This window comes from Artemia sp. Qi Xiang Cuo, chromosome 19 (assembly GCF_049724085.1).
Source record: "Artemia sp. Qi Xiang Cuo chromosome 19, ASM4972408v1, whole genome shotgun sequence".
NCBI classification, from domain to species: domain Eukaryota; kingdom Metazoa; phylum Arthropoda; class Branchiopoda; order Anostraca; family Artemiidae; genus Artemia; species Artemia sp. Qi Xiang Cuo.
Genome location: NC_142812.1, coordinates 32073886 through 32086765, shown reverse-complemented (window position 1 = coordinate 32086765; position 12880 = coordinate 32073886). Strand labels below are relative to the sequence as shown.

Genomic DNA, 12880 nt, shown 5'->3' with positions numbered 1-12880 from the left:
TTAGCGAAAAGTTTTATACCTAGTTTTGTAAATACGTACAACGAACATCAGTGGGATTGATTAGTTTTTCTTATGTTAAGTATTCAATTTTTAATGTGACTATGTTTGTATAATATAACTGATGCTTTTTAATATGACTATACCAAAGAAATTTGGCAGTGCCATAAAGATTTTGGTGAAAATAAAAGTTTATCTATCTATGTATCTATCTAAGTATTCCTCCCATCTTCAGATGGGCGGAATCATAAATGAAACTCTTATCTTATATGCCATCTAGAGAAGAAATACTTAAGTTGTTTCGCTATTTCAGTGGAGATTTAAATTGAAGTTCTTTTTTCTCAGCACATACTACACGTCAGTTTCAGCTATGCAAGTGCTTTTGCAATAAATTAAAACACTTTACAAAGTTTTATTCTTAGACTATCATTTACAAATTTTATCTAAATTCAATGCAAACTTTCAGTAATAATATTTAAATATTAAATAATTAATTTTAAGAGGAATCACGACACCTTTGCTCTTTTTTAATAGCAAAAGCTCCTCAGACTTCTCATCTTCTTTCAGATCAATAGGTTACAGACCTTCCATGGGCGCAGTTGATAGCAGAGATGCACTATACATCCTAATTCCTATAGCCATACTCAGTGTTGGAGCCTTTTTCTTTCTCTATGGTCTCGTCAATTACCAAATTAGGTAGCAATCCGGCGTGGCGGCAATGCTGTAGTGACGAAATACTTTTTTTGAAAATCCAGAACACGCTCTAAAATGAGTCGAGGACCAGGATTTGTTGGAATTCGCTTTTGCCAGGAATGGTAAAAAAAAAATGGATAAAAATAGCAGCATTGGAATGGGTAAAATTCTACTTTAGCTACTTTTGACTATCTTGGAAAGGGGTTAGGTTAAGAAAATGAAACTTTCAGCAATGGGTCTACAGGCTAAAGTATGTCCTGGGAAAATATTTTGAAGTATCCACCTCCACTCCTTCTCCCTCTAGAGGGCCCTGACCTTTGATGACCTTTAAAAGTATGTGAGTTATAGAAGTGAAACCTTATAAATCTAGATCTTCTGCTTAAATGAAGTACAACAAAATTGTTTTCAGCTTCAGACCTTTGCTCAATCCCAATTTATAAGGTTTTAAAGATATGCAAATACATTTCCTAAATTTTGGAAATAAACTATTTATATGTCTTAAAATTCTGCTCAAATAACTGAAATTGCATTTTCAGAGCTACAGCCAGAGAAAAAGAAACTGATAACTGAAAATTAAGGTAAAATGTTCTTTTGTCAAAATTTCAATGGGTATAGACTTGTCATGTAGGCAAATTTCAGGACCCTCCAGAGGGAGAAGGAGCAGAGGTAGGTACTTCAAAATACCTTCCCAGGACATACTTTAGCCTGTAGACCCATCCCTGAGTTTCATTTTCCTAACCTAACCCCTTCCCAAGATAGCCAACCGCCAAAAGTAGCTAAAGTAGAATTTTACCTTGGAATGTTTTGTAAATGTAGAATGCCTTTGAGATATATTCCTAGGTGGATGAATGTTCAGAATCATAGAATGTATTTTGGTTTTAGTATAGAGCATTTCCACTTTCTGTAAGTTAACATTTAAAAACTAAATAAAAAATTATAAAATACTTGCCTACCCTAGGATTTATCAGTCCTTAAGGCACACCAAAACTTTATCCCCCCACCCTGCTCTGCTAATGGACATCTAGGCTAAAGGTAGATAATCTGCTGGGTAAATTTTTGGCAATTCATATTATTGACTTACAAATAATGTAAACATACTACTCAATGCCTTTTTTTATGATCTTTCCCAATATAACATCCATTTTTGTCAGAAATTAATTTTCCCTCCACCCCTATATACACCAATTCAGGGTCTATTTTTGCACATGGGAGAGGAGGAGAAGGGGGGGGGGGGGGGTAAAATTTATTTATTATGCAAATGAGAGGTAAATTTAAGCTTCACCCCCACCCCCCAAATGTGCAAACAGAGGTAAATATTTACCAAATCATATTATTGAGTTACAACTAAAGTGAATAGGCTATACCACTTGATGCCTTTTTTCATGCTCTTTACAAGTATAATAATCATTTTTGTCAGAAATAAATTTTAGCCCCCACTCATATACATACCAATTCAGGGGTATATATTTGCACATTAGGGGGTGGGGGGAAAGTTTAAACATACCTCTCATTTACATCAGAAATAAAATTACTCCCACCACCCGCAGAACAATTTGTATTTGCCCACCTCTCACTATTCAACAGAGACAGAATTTTTTTCATAAAAATTATTTTAAAATATGATTTATTTTGATTAATTTGTTAGAATTTCATTTTTTTTTTTTTTTTGACTGGCTAGGTTTATTAAATAGCCTATGTTCAATACTTGTCCCAACTCGTCTAGGGGCAAGCCAGACTGCACTATTTGTGCTAATCTGGAATGGCTAGTGCCATTTGCACATCACACCTTGTAAACACAGAAAACCCAAATGGAACAAACACCACAAACTGATCTGATAAATGCCAAAGGTGCCAAATCACAAGGCACATTAACTCTGATTGCTTCAGCAATCATCAGCTCACTTTGGGTTTACCACGTGTGCATGGTGTGATGCACAAAAAGCATTCCCTGCCTGGAACTGCATTGTTGTCATTGTGATTGATGCTGCCCTGTTTGGGTTGTGACAGTTACATAAGAGATATGCTTGTCAGATGAAACACAAATTAGGATTTTTCTATAAAAAAAATTAACAGGCTAAAAGTAAGGTGTGTTATTTATTGTATTCATAAGCAATGATCTTGAATAAACTATTTTGTTGAGGAGATAGTTATAGTTCTTGTTATAATATATTTATGCATATAACACAGAACAGACTTGCTCTATAACATTGATATTATATTGTAGTTCAATTATAATTTTTGTTTTATTTATTTTAGCCCAAAAATGAGTGGACCAAGTAAAAGACAGCAAACCTATAATTTTAACACTGACTGTGAGGAATCATATTGTTTGTTAATTTGAAAAATAAATGTGTTTGTTTGTTGTGTGGTAGTAGCATTGCAGTGCCAAAAAACTTAATGTTGAACAACACTTTCAGACAAATCATGGCACTATTAATGTGAATTATCCTCTTAAATCTGAAGTAAAAAAAAAAAATTGTAATCTAAAATTAAGTCTAACAGCACAACAGACTGTTTTCACTAGACATGCGGAAAATTCTAAAAAGTCCACTATTGCTTCTTTCAAAATATCTCACATGCTTGCAAAAAAGAAGAAACCTTTCATTGATGGTGAGTTGTTTAAGGAGCTATTTTTGACTTGTACTGATTGTTTGTTTGATGGATTTTCTAACAAATGTGAGATTGTCTCAACAATATTTGAGACTTATAGTTGTCAAATAACACAGTCACAAGAAGAATACATGGAATTTCAACATACATACAAACTCAGTTAAAAACTGACTTGGAAATATGTAACTGGTTTTTGCTACAATTTGACAAGTCAACAGATATATCAGACACCACCCAGTTAGCAGTTATGGTGAGAATGGTGTTTAGTAACTTCACAGTAAAAGAGGAAATGTTACAAATATTACCTATGAAAGGACAGACAAGGGGTGAGGATATTTATAATACATTCAAAACATGCGCCAAGTCAATAAATATGCCTTTGCACAAGCTGTCTGCAATAATCACTGATGGGTCTCCAGCAATGATGGGTAAACACAAAGGATTTATTGCCCTCTGCATGAAGGATGATTCATTTTCAAACTTCATGTCCTACCATTGTATTATCCACCAGGAAGCTCTGTGTATTAAAATTTTGCCATTTGAACACATCATGAAAATAGTTAGAAGATATCTCAAAGGGCGAATTTTGATGCCAATACATCTCTGCTCTCATTGAGCCTTCAAATAAATACAGAATTAGCTCCAAGAGAGAGACAACAGGAAGAGGGAGGAAGAAATTGTTTGATAATCTAGTCTTTTTTATAAGCCAAAAGTGATTGGAGACTAACCAACTGCAAGAGGTTTTTTTTTGGGGGGGGGGTTTCATAGGTAGGTATTTTCTGGGAGGGGGGCGTTTTCTGTGAGGTGTTATTTTCCGTGGGGTATTTTCCTTAAGGGATGCTTTTTGTGGAGGGGGGGGTAGAAATCCCAAATCAGTCAGCCAGATTCAGCTAGTTCATCATAATTTTCCTTTCTATTGTTTATAAATGTTTTTATTTCTTCAATTAAACTCAAATCTTGTAAGCACCTTTCCTTTACTGAGCCAACGTACTTCAGTATGCAGAGTAAGATCATGTTCTTTATCTTCAGTGTCTTCTAACAGGCCCTTGAAAAGTTGGTGTTGCTAAGGAGCTGCTTGAATAGAATTGGCTTGTGGAACTAACTGTATAGTTAATTCAGTTACAGGGGTTCAGTTACACCGTGGTTCAGTTACAGTGGAACCTAAACCAATATCAACAAATCCAATTTAGCTTTAAATGACTTTACAGAGCTTATCATCTCCAATATGCTTTAGTCTTTACCCTGTAACTCCAATTTTAAAGAATTCAAATTTTCCATGATGTCTGTGAGAAATCCCAAATCAGTCAGTCATTAATGTAGAATTAACTGTGGCTCAAATGAACCACAGTTACACAGTGGTTCAGTTGCACAGTTGTACAGGGGTTCAGTTGTACAGGGGTTCAGTTACACAGGGGTTTAGTTACATGGGGGTTCAGTTAAATGGGTTTGAGTTGCATGGGGTTTAGTTACATGAGGGTCTAGTTAAATGGGTTTCAGTTGCCCTGTGGTTCAGTTATACAAGGTTTCAGTTGCATGGGGGTTTGGTTATACAGGGGTTCAGTTGCACAGTGGTTCAGTTACATGGTGGTCCAGTTACATGCACACCATTTATATCACATCTACATATTAATTCTCTTTTGCATTCCTTACATATGAAGAAAATGCTAAGTGACAGTGAATTAAATGGGACATTATTCATGAAGCATCTTCAAGAGTTAAAAAAACAGTTTGAAGAGAGATTTTTGCAGTTTAAACATATTGAGCCAATATTTTCCTTCTGTATCAATCCTTTTACTTGCCAAATAAATATTACGGAAATAGCCGCATGTATTGCAGATTTTGTTCAAGGAAAGACAAAAGAACTAGAGTTAGGAATTTTGGACTTTACGAATGATATTTTGCTAAAATCCTTAATGTCAGAGAACTTTTGGAATGCAGTGGATAGAGAAAAGTTCCCGTTGTTGAAAAAATTGGCATATAAAATTGAATAATTTTTTGGTTCAACATATTTATGCAAATCATTGTTTTCAAACATGAACTTAATAAAATCAAGATATAGATCTTGACTCACAGATAAGCATCTTTATGATTGTCTGCTAACAGGATTATTGTCATATGCTCCTAATTATGAAGCTCTGGCCAATGAAATGCAATGCCAAAGATCACATTGACTTTATTATATTTTTTAATTAAATATTTTCTTTTCATTTGTGTGTTTTGTTTACTTTCTTTACGTTTTGTAAATACATTTCTCTATATATATGCAATTTGAAAAAATGCCAAATAATTTCATTATTTTGAAACAATTTTGTTTATTATTTATTAATACATTATGACTATAAGAAAATAAAAAAATAAATTATGGGAAAACAACAAGTTATGGAAGGAGTTTGTTGATTTAAAATAGGTGGTGCCCGCCACCCTACCAATATATTAGAATGTGCTCTAGAGTAAAAAAAAGTTTGGGAACCCCTGCTCTAGAGGGTCCTGAAATTTGCCTACATGATAGGTCGCCTATTGAAATTTAAAAAAAAAACATTTTGCCTTAATTTTCAGTTATCAGTTTCTTTTTTTCTGACTTTAGTTCTGAAAATGCAATTCCTGTTATTTGAGTAGAACTCATAGCCAAATCAGTGTTATTTTTTTCTTCAACATTTAGGAAATTTATTTGTATATTTTCAAAACCTTATAGATTGGTGTTGAGCAAAGTTTTAAACCTGAAAATAATTTTGTTGTACTTCATTTAAGCAGAGGATCTATTTTGCAAAGTTTCAATTTTATAACACACAGATTTTTAAAGGTCATCATAGGTCAGGACCCTCTAGAGGGAGAGGGAGTGGAGGTAGGTACTTCAAAATACCTTCCTGTGACATACTTTAGCCTGTAGACCCATCCCTGATAGCTTTGTTTTCCTAACCCAACCCCTTTTGCAAGATAGCCAAAAGTAGCTAAAGTAGAATTTTACCTTTCATTTTTGTAACCACACAAAGAAATTATCAACACTAGTTAAGTAATTGAAAAGTGTTTAAAAACATATTGCTAGTTTATAAATAGGTTGTTCAAGAGTAATGTATTCCAAAAATACTTAGGGTAAATTTCTACTGGGCCACACAATTCAGCTAAAATGGAAGTGAAAATGTCATTTAGTGGTTTTTTTATGCTCTTTCATAATTCAAGAATTGCTTCTGGGGCTAGTTGTATCTTGAGCCCCTAAAGGGGCCCCAAAGGTATTTATATGAATAATGAAAGAGCATAAAAAAGCATCAAATGATGTTTCCTCATTCATCCTAGCTAATTTATATGGCCAACTGCAAATTTACCATGAAATTTACCCAAAGCCATCCCTGTAATGTGCAAATATATATCCTGAATTGGAATATAATATGAATTGTTGATGGCAAAGGGTTGAATTGCAAAATTCAGTGCTATTTTTGGTCATGGCATTTGAAAAACTTGAAACAGTTGGAAAACGGTTTATATTTGAGGTGCCTAATAAATGAGGTTTCTATTGTTATAAATAAATATCTTTGGAATATGTTACTTTTGAACAACTTATTTATAAACTAGTGATATGTTTTCAACCAGTTTTCAATAACTTAACTAGTATTGATAACTTGTTTGTGTGGTTACAAAAATGAAATACCTTTGGGGCCCCTTTAAGGGCTCAAGATGCAACTGGCCACAGAAGCAATTCTTGAATTATAAAAGAGCATGAAAAAGGCATTAAAAAATAATTTCACTTTCATCTTAGGTAAATTATGTGGCCCACTAGAAATTTACCTTTAAATTATAAGAATTTAAACCTCATTTATTAAGGACTTTAAATAGTACTGTCTCAAGTTTTTTGAATGCTGTTGACAAAAATAGTGCTGAATGTTGCATTTTGAAACTTTGCTGTCAACAATTCAGGGTTCATTCCAAATCTAGGTATATATTTGCCCATTAGGGGGGTAGGGGTGGGTAAATTTCATGGTAAATTTGCACTGGGCCATATAATTTAGCTAGGATGAAAGCAAAAACATCATTTGATGCTTTTTTGTTATTCATATAAAATGCCTTTGGGCTCAAATGCTTTAAGGGCTCAAGATGCAAGTAGCCCCAGAAGTAATAATTGAATTGTGAAAGAGCATAAAAAAGGCATGAAATGAGGTTCTTGCTTTCATCTTTGCTAAATTATAAGGCCCACTAAAAATTTACCATGGTAAGTTTAAACTTTACTCTGTCTGCCTTATGTGCAAATATATACCCTGTATAGGGGTGGGGATTAAATTCATTTGTGGCAAAAGTGATTATTATGGTAGGAAAGAGCATAAAAAAAGGCATCAAGTGGTATGTTCACTTTATTTGTAAGTCAATAATATGAACAGCAAAACATTTACCCATATAAATAGCCTAGTGCTGAATTATGTATACTTGATGATATTACACAGTCCAACTTTTTTCTTCATATTAATGTAGGTTAAGAACAAACAAGCAAGAATAGGGTAAAGGCACCAATGATTCAACAGTGCAATTTTGGGCCCACTGTTGAAATTTTCCTTCAAAACAGGATAATTCTGCTTAGTTGTGACTTGAACACTATCTCTTGAAGCCATTGTTATATTTTGACATTGCAAAACGTGGACACTATATCCAATACACCCAGACAAGAAATGAATAGTCAATTCAATCAGTTTCCTGTTTTCAACACAAAATGAGCCACCAACAATGTTTTAGCTATGTAGTGTCCAAACTGTCATTACTTGGTTATTTTTGGCAAACTAGAAGTTGGGATAAGCACCAATGCATCAAGATACATCTGATCTTCTCTAAAATGTAGCCATATTGGTTTTCTTGATAAAATTAAGTTAAAATGGCAGCTAATATTATATTGACAAAACTATGTTCCAGGTATTGAAAATTTTTGTCTAATGTAATGCAATACCAGACTGACTAAAAATGTTCCTTGAGCCAAATTCAAATGTAAATATTGGCTTTCATTATGAGATTCATTTCTTTTGAGAATATCTTGTAGTAACCTAGTTGAAATTTATAGACAGCAACAGGCCCTGTCAAAGTATAGGTGACTCAGTCAAAACTTCACTGAACATATAATTTATATGAGAAACAATTGGTGTCGAAATTCAAGGGTCCTCTGACAAAAACATTGTTATAAAATTAACAGGTACTTTCTTAACAACAAGAGATTTTGATGATTATTATTTATAATAATATTTCTCATTAAAAAAGTTTTTTTTTTCAATTGTAATTTTACTGATTTGATGCTGGATTGTTTTATAATCAGGGTAACTGGCGCTTGGTCGTAAGCTATGTTTATGTTTCAAAGCATTTGCTTTATTTGATCAGAACAGCATAATTCATTTATCATAGAATAAATTTGAAGTACACCCTCTCTTAGTAAATTTTATACATCTTTCAAATAGATCCAAAGCTGTGAAATACAAAATATTCTCTCTGAACCCCCCTAATTAGCATGGAATTTCTATCCCACCCAAAATGCTAATGAAACCTGTTAAATTCCTTGGTGTCACAAACTTCTAATAATCTTAAGTAGAACATGCATATTTCAAGAATTCTGGACTTTTCAGACAAAGGATAGTCAAAGCAAAAATTTCTAAAGTGGATTAAACTGGTAGATTAGTTTTGAAATGTTTTGACAGAACTTTGACTGTGAACAGCAAAGAAATCTTTGCTGGACCATCAAAGCTGAGAGAAAGTGGGCCATTCCAGATAGTTTTTATAAAGAGACCTGTGTCACACTATTATATCACACATTATATTATAGAGACCTAAGTCACACAATTACACTCCATATGATTATCCAATTTTGTCCCTATACTTGAGGCAATTTTTTCAGTTTTTTGCTTCCACTATCTGAATAGTATTTTATACATTTACACATCCAAAAAAAGTTGAAGAGAAACAAAGAAATAAAGTAAAAAATAGGCATGTCGAATCCACCAGTATCCGCCCACAAATGCTCCCCAAGTATTTTGACATATGTTGAATTGGGTTCTGACTTATGTCAAAAACATGTAACTTTTTTGTTCTGTCAAATTTGTAGGTGAAAACGCTCCAATTTAAGAAAATTGGAGTTTTGTACACTATTCTGATAAAACTTCAAACTTCTAATTAAACAGTTAGATTTGTACTGTAGATATTCTTTCTACATACTGAAACCCTTTTCAACCCAAAAGTCTTGAAATTAAGCCTTCTGGAGTAGAAAAAGTGTTTTTTTACAAAACTGTTGGATCATTTGTACTTTTACCCTACATCAGCAGGAAGAAAAGAGCTGACCTAAGGAAATTTCATTGAGTATACACAATCGGGCTATGCATTTGTTAAATAGGAGGGGAAGTTCCAGTGGCAGGCCTTGAAATGGGATGGTGGTGGGGGTGGCAGCTGCCTGCCATATTTTCTGACATGTGTCAGAAATGCTGGGAAATCTGGCGCCCCTTTCATATCAATGTTCCTTCCCCCATGGAAATTGTCTCCTTAGAAAGAACCTCCCACATAACCCCGGCCCCCCCACTACCAGAAAAAATCCCTCCTGAAAACGTCTGTATACCTCCCAATAACCAATACTATATGTAAACATTGGGCAAAAGTTCATAACTTTCAGCCCTCCCCCTTGGGATTTTGGGGGATTAAGTCATCCTAAAAGACATATTTATTATATTTTTGACCATGCTGAACATCTCATGTCAATCATGTCAAAATGGCTATCTAAAAATTTTGATTGGGTGAATTTGGGAAAAAATGAGCATGGGAGGGGGCCTTGTTGTCCTCCATGTTTTTTGGTCACTTAAAAAGGGCACTAGAACTTTTAATTTCCGTTCGAATGAGCCCTTCCACGATATTCTAGGACCACTGGGTTGATACAATCACCCCTGGAAAAAAAAAACAAATCAAATAAACACATATCTGTGATCTTTCTTCTGGCAAAAAATACAAAATTCCACATTTTTGCAGATATGATCTTGAAACCTCTAAAGTAGGGTTCTCTGATATGCTGAATTTGAGGGTGTGGTTTTCATTAGGGTTCTATGACTTTTAGGGGCTGTTCCCCCTTTTTGCGAAAATCAGGCAAATTTTCTCAGGCGCATAGCTTAAAATTAAACTTGATGAAACTTATATATTTGAGATCAGTATTAAAATCTGATTCTTTTGATGTATCTATTGGTATCAAAATTTTCGTTTTTTGAGTTTCAGTTACTATTGAGGGGTTGCTCCTTACTTACAGTTCATTACCACAAACTGTTTGATAAACCAGGAGAGTGGAAATTTACAAAAATAACCTTACTATGCAGCAGGCTAACCAACAAAGAGCAGAGAAAATCCTGATAAAAACAAACAAAAAGAAAATAAAGGATGAGAAAACAGGAAAATGTACTAAAGCACAAACACTGGATGTTCTATCGAAGTGGATATAGAATTAAAAAAAAAATTAATGAATGCTTCATGACAAAAACAAGACCATTCAACAAGACATCAGCCTGCTACCACCCACTCAAAGCATTAGCAAAAATATGAAATTATTTACACACAAATAAAAAGCAGCAATAACCAACACATTTCAAATTCATCTTTATCAACTTCTTGTTATCTATTTGACTAAACCAAGCGAAAAAAAGATTATTAATCAATAAATAAACTAAACACATTCAATAAATCACTCATTTCTTAACATTTCTGGAAGTTCTGGAAGAGGGGGGCTCACTTGCTAGTTCCCCAATCCATTCATCACAAGTAAACTTCTCTTTCCTACCACCCAGATGTTCAAACTGTAGGCATGGTAGAACTGTGACTGGTACCAATGAAATGATGCCCATCAATTTAAGACACAATTTTTTTCATACAATATTTTTCTTGCCTCTCTCACAGAACTCAATCAACTAAACTGGACTGCTCTACAAGTTTTGTGCATGATGTCCATCATGTTTGCAAAGTCTTCTGATAATGTCAGTAATGAAACCTGAGTTATTGCTGGCTTCGAAATATCCAGACTGCCTGACATATTTGTGGTGTTTTTTGCAATGTTTGTGTTAATACAATTTAATGACCCAGGCTACCAACAAAATAAAGCAACACACAGGCAAGGCACAAGCATGGTACAAACGTAAGCACAGAGTATGCACAAGCATTATATAAGCATAAGCATGGTACAGAAGCACAAGCATAGCAGGATGCTGCATTTTCTTTCTTTTATCCTTATAAACGACTGACACTTCTTTGAGGCAAACACTAAGCAGTCACTAGAACTGAGCTCAGCTGGCTTACACAACATTATTGACTACCTTCAAAAAGGTAGATATAAGTAGGCACAAACGTTGCTTCTTTTATGCTCTACTACTTTCTTTATGCACTACTACTTATATAACTACTTCTCTATATATCTTTTAATAACTTAAGTACCCACATAAGGCATGCATACAAAGCGCCTTTACACCAACTCTGCTTATAGGTTGAGCCTTTTAGGTGGGCTGATAGCTCTTTCAATTCATGTTTTGGTTGGTTCAGGAAAACCGCTGTCATAGCACAGGTCCTGACACTAGGTGCTACATTTGTTGCTATTGGTGCTAGTGACGTTTGGGACAAGGGGGAGCTACACCATTCGTGATGTGATTCTGCTGGAGACATGGAATCTGTTCCAGCAAGCTTAGTGGGAGATTTTTTTTGTGGCAAAGCTGACCTGGATGCACATTGGTGATCATCAGGACTATATTGTGAACAACCACAAATGTGTTTTCTGTTCCTTCTAATCACTGACCCCTCTTTTATTTTAACTGTATATGATCTTGGCTGCTCTGAATGAGCAACCACCATTGCTGGATTCCAAACACCTTGTGGGGAAGTTTGAACATAGATACTATCACCTACTTCAAAAGGGGCTAAAGCTTTTGCTTTAGCCCCTAAAAGCTAAAGTTGATTTATCATAATAATGCTTTTGCTGTCATGCATTCTCTCTTGACATTTAAGAAATACTTTGACTGGTACTACTTTCTTTTGTAGATGATTGACCATGCATGGTAGTGTTGATTGCAACTGTTGATTCATAAGGAGTTGTGCTGGAGAAGCAAGGCCATCTAACAGGTGCATTTCTATACTCTAGTAATCCCGGGTAGGGGTCATCACCATTTTCAGATGCCTTTGTTATCAGGTTCTTAACAGTCTGGACTGATTTCTCAATTATGCCATTTGACTGTGGGTAGATTGGGCTGGATTTGATGTGCATGAATTCCCAGGCTTCTGTAAACCTTTGGAGTTCTACTGAGGAGCACTATGGGCCATTATCTGATATGAATGTCAAAGTTCCATATCTAGCAAAATGAGTTTTCAATTTAGTAATTACTGTGTTTGTAGTTAAGCTGCTCAGCTTGTCAACTTAAAAATAATGGCTATGATAATCTGGTCTGGGATGAAATTGCAGGTGGACATCACAAGGCTGAAGCTGCAACATGAGTCTCTGTACTCAAGGGGGGGCCTTGTGGATTGGATTGGCAACAATAGTCTCCAGTGGACAATGATCAGTAATGACACTTCCACGTTTTCCATACTAGTAATGGTGAAAATGCTTGCC

At 34.7% G+C, this 12880-nt stretch overlaps 1 protein-coding gene across 1 annotated transcript in view; it reads left to right on the top strand.

Annotated features, from left to right (window-relative positions):
• Window positions 1-719: 719 nt before the first annotated feature.
• The window catches only part of LOC148940735 (DNA-directed RNA polymerase II subunit RPB9-like), a 37259-nt gene continuing 25098 nt past the window's right edge, over window positions 720-12880 (top strand). The window contains exon 1 of the mRNA XM_089105652.1: window positions 720-812. Within this exon, the coding sequence (XP_088961778.1) occupies window positions 766-812 (47 nt within the window). The 5' untranslated portion in view covers window positions 720-765. The remainder of the gene's footprint in view (window positions 813-12880) is intronic.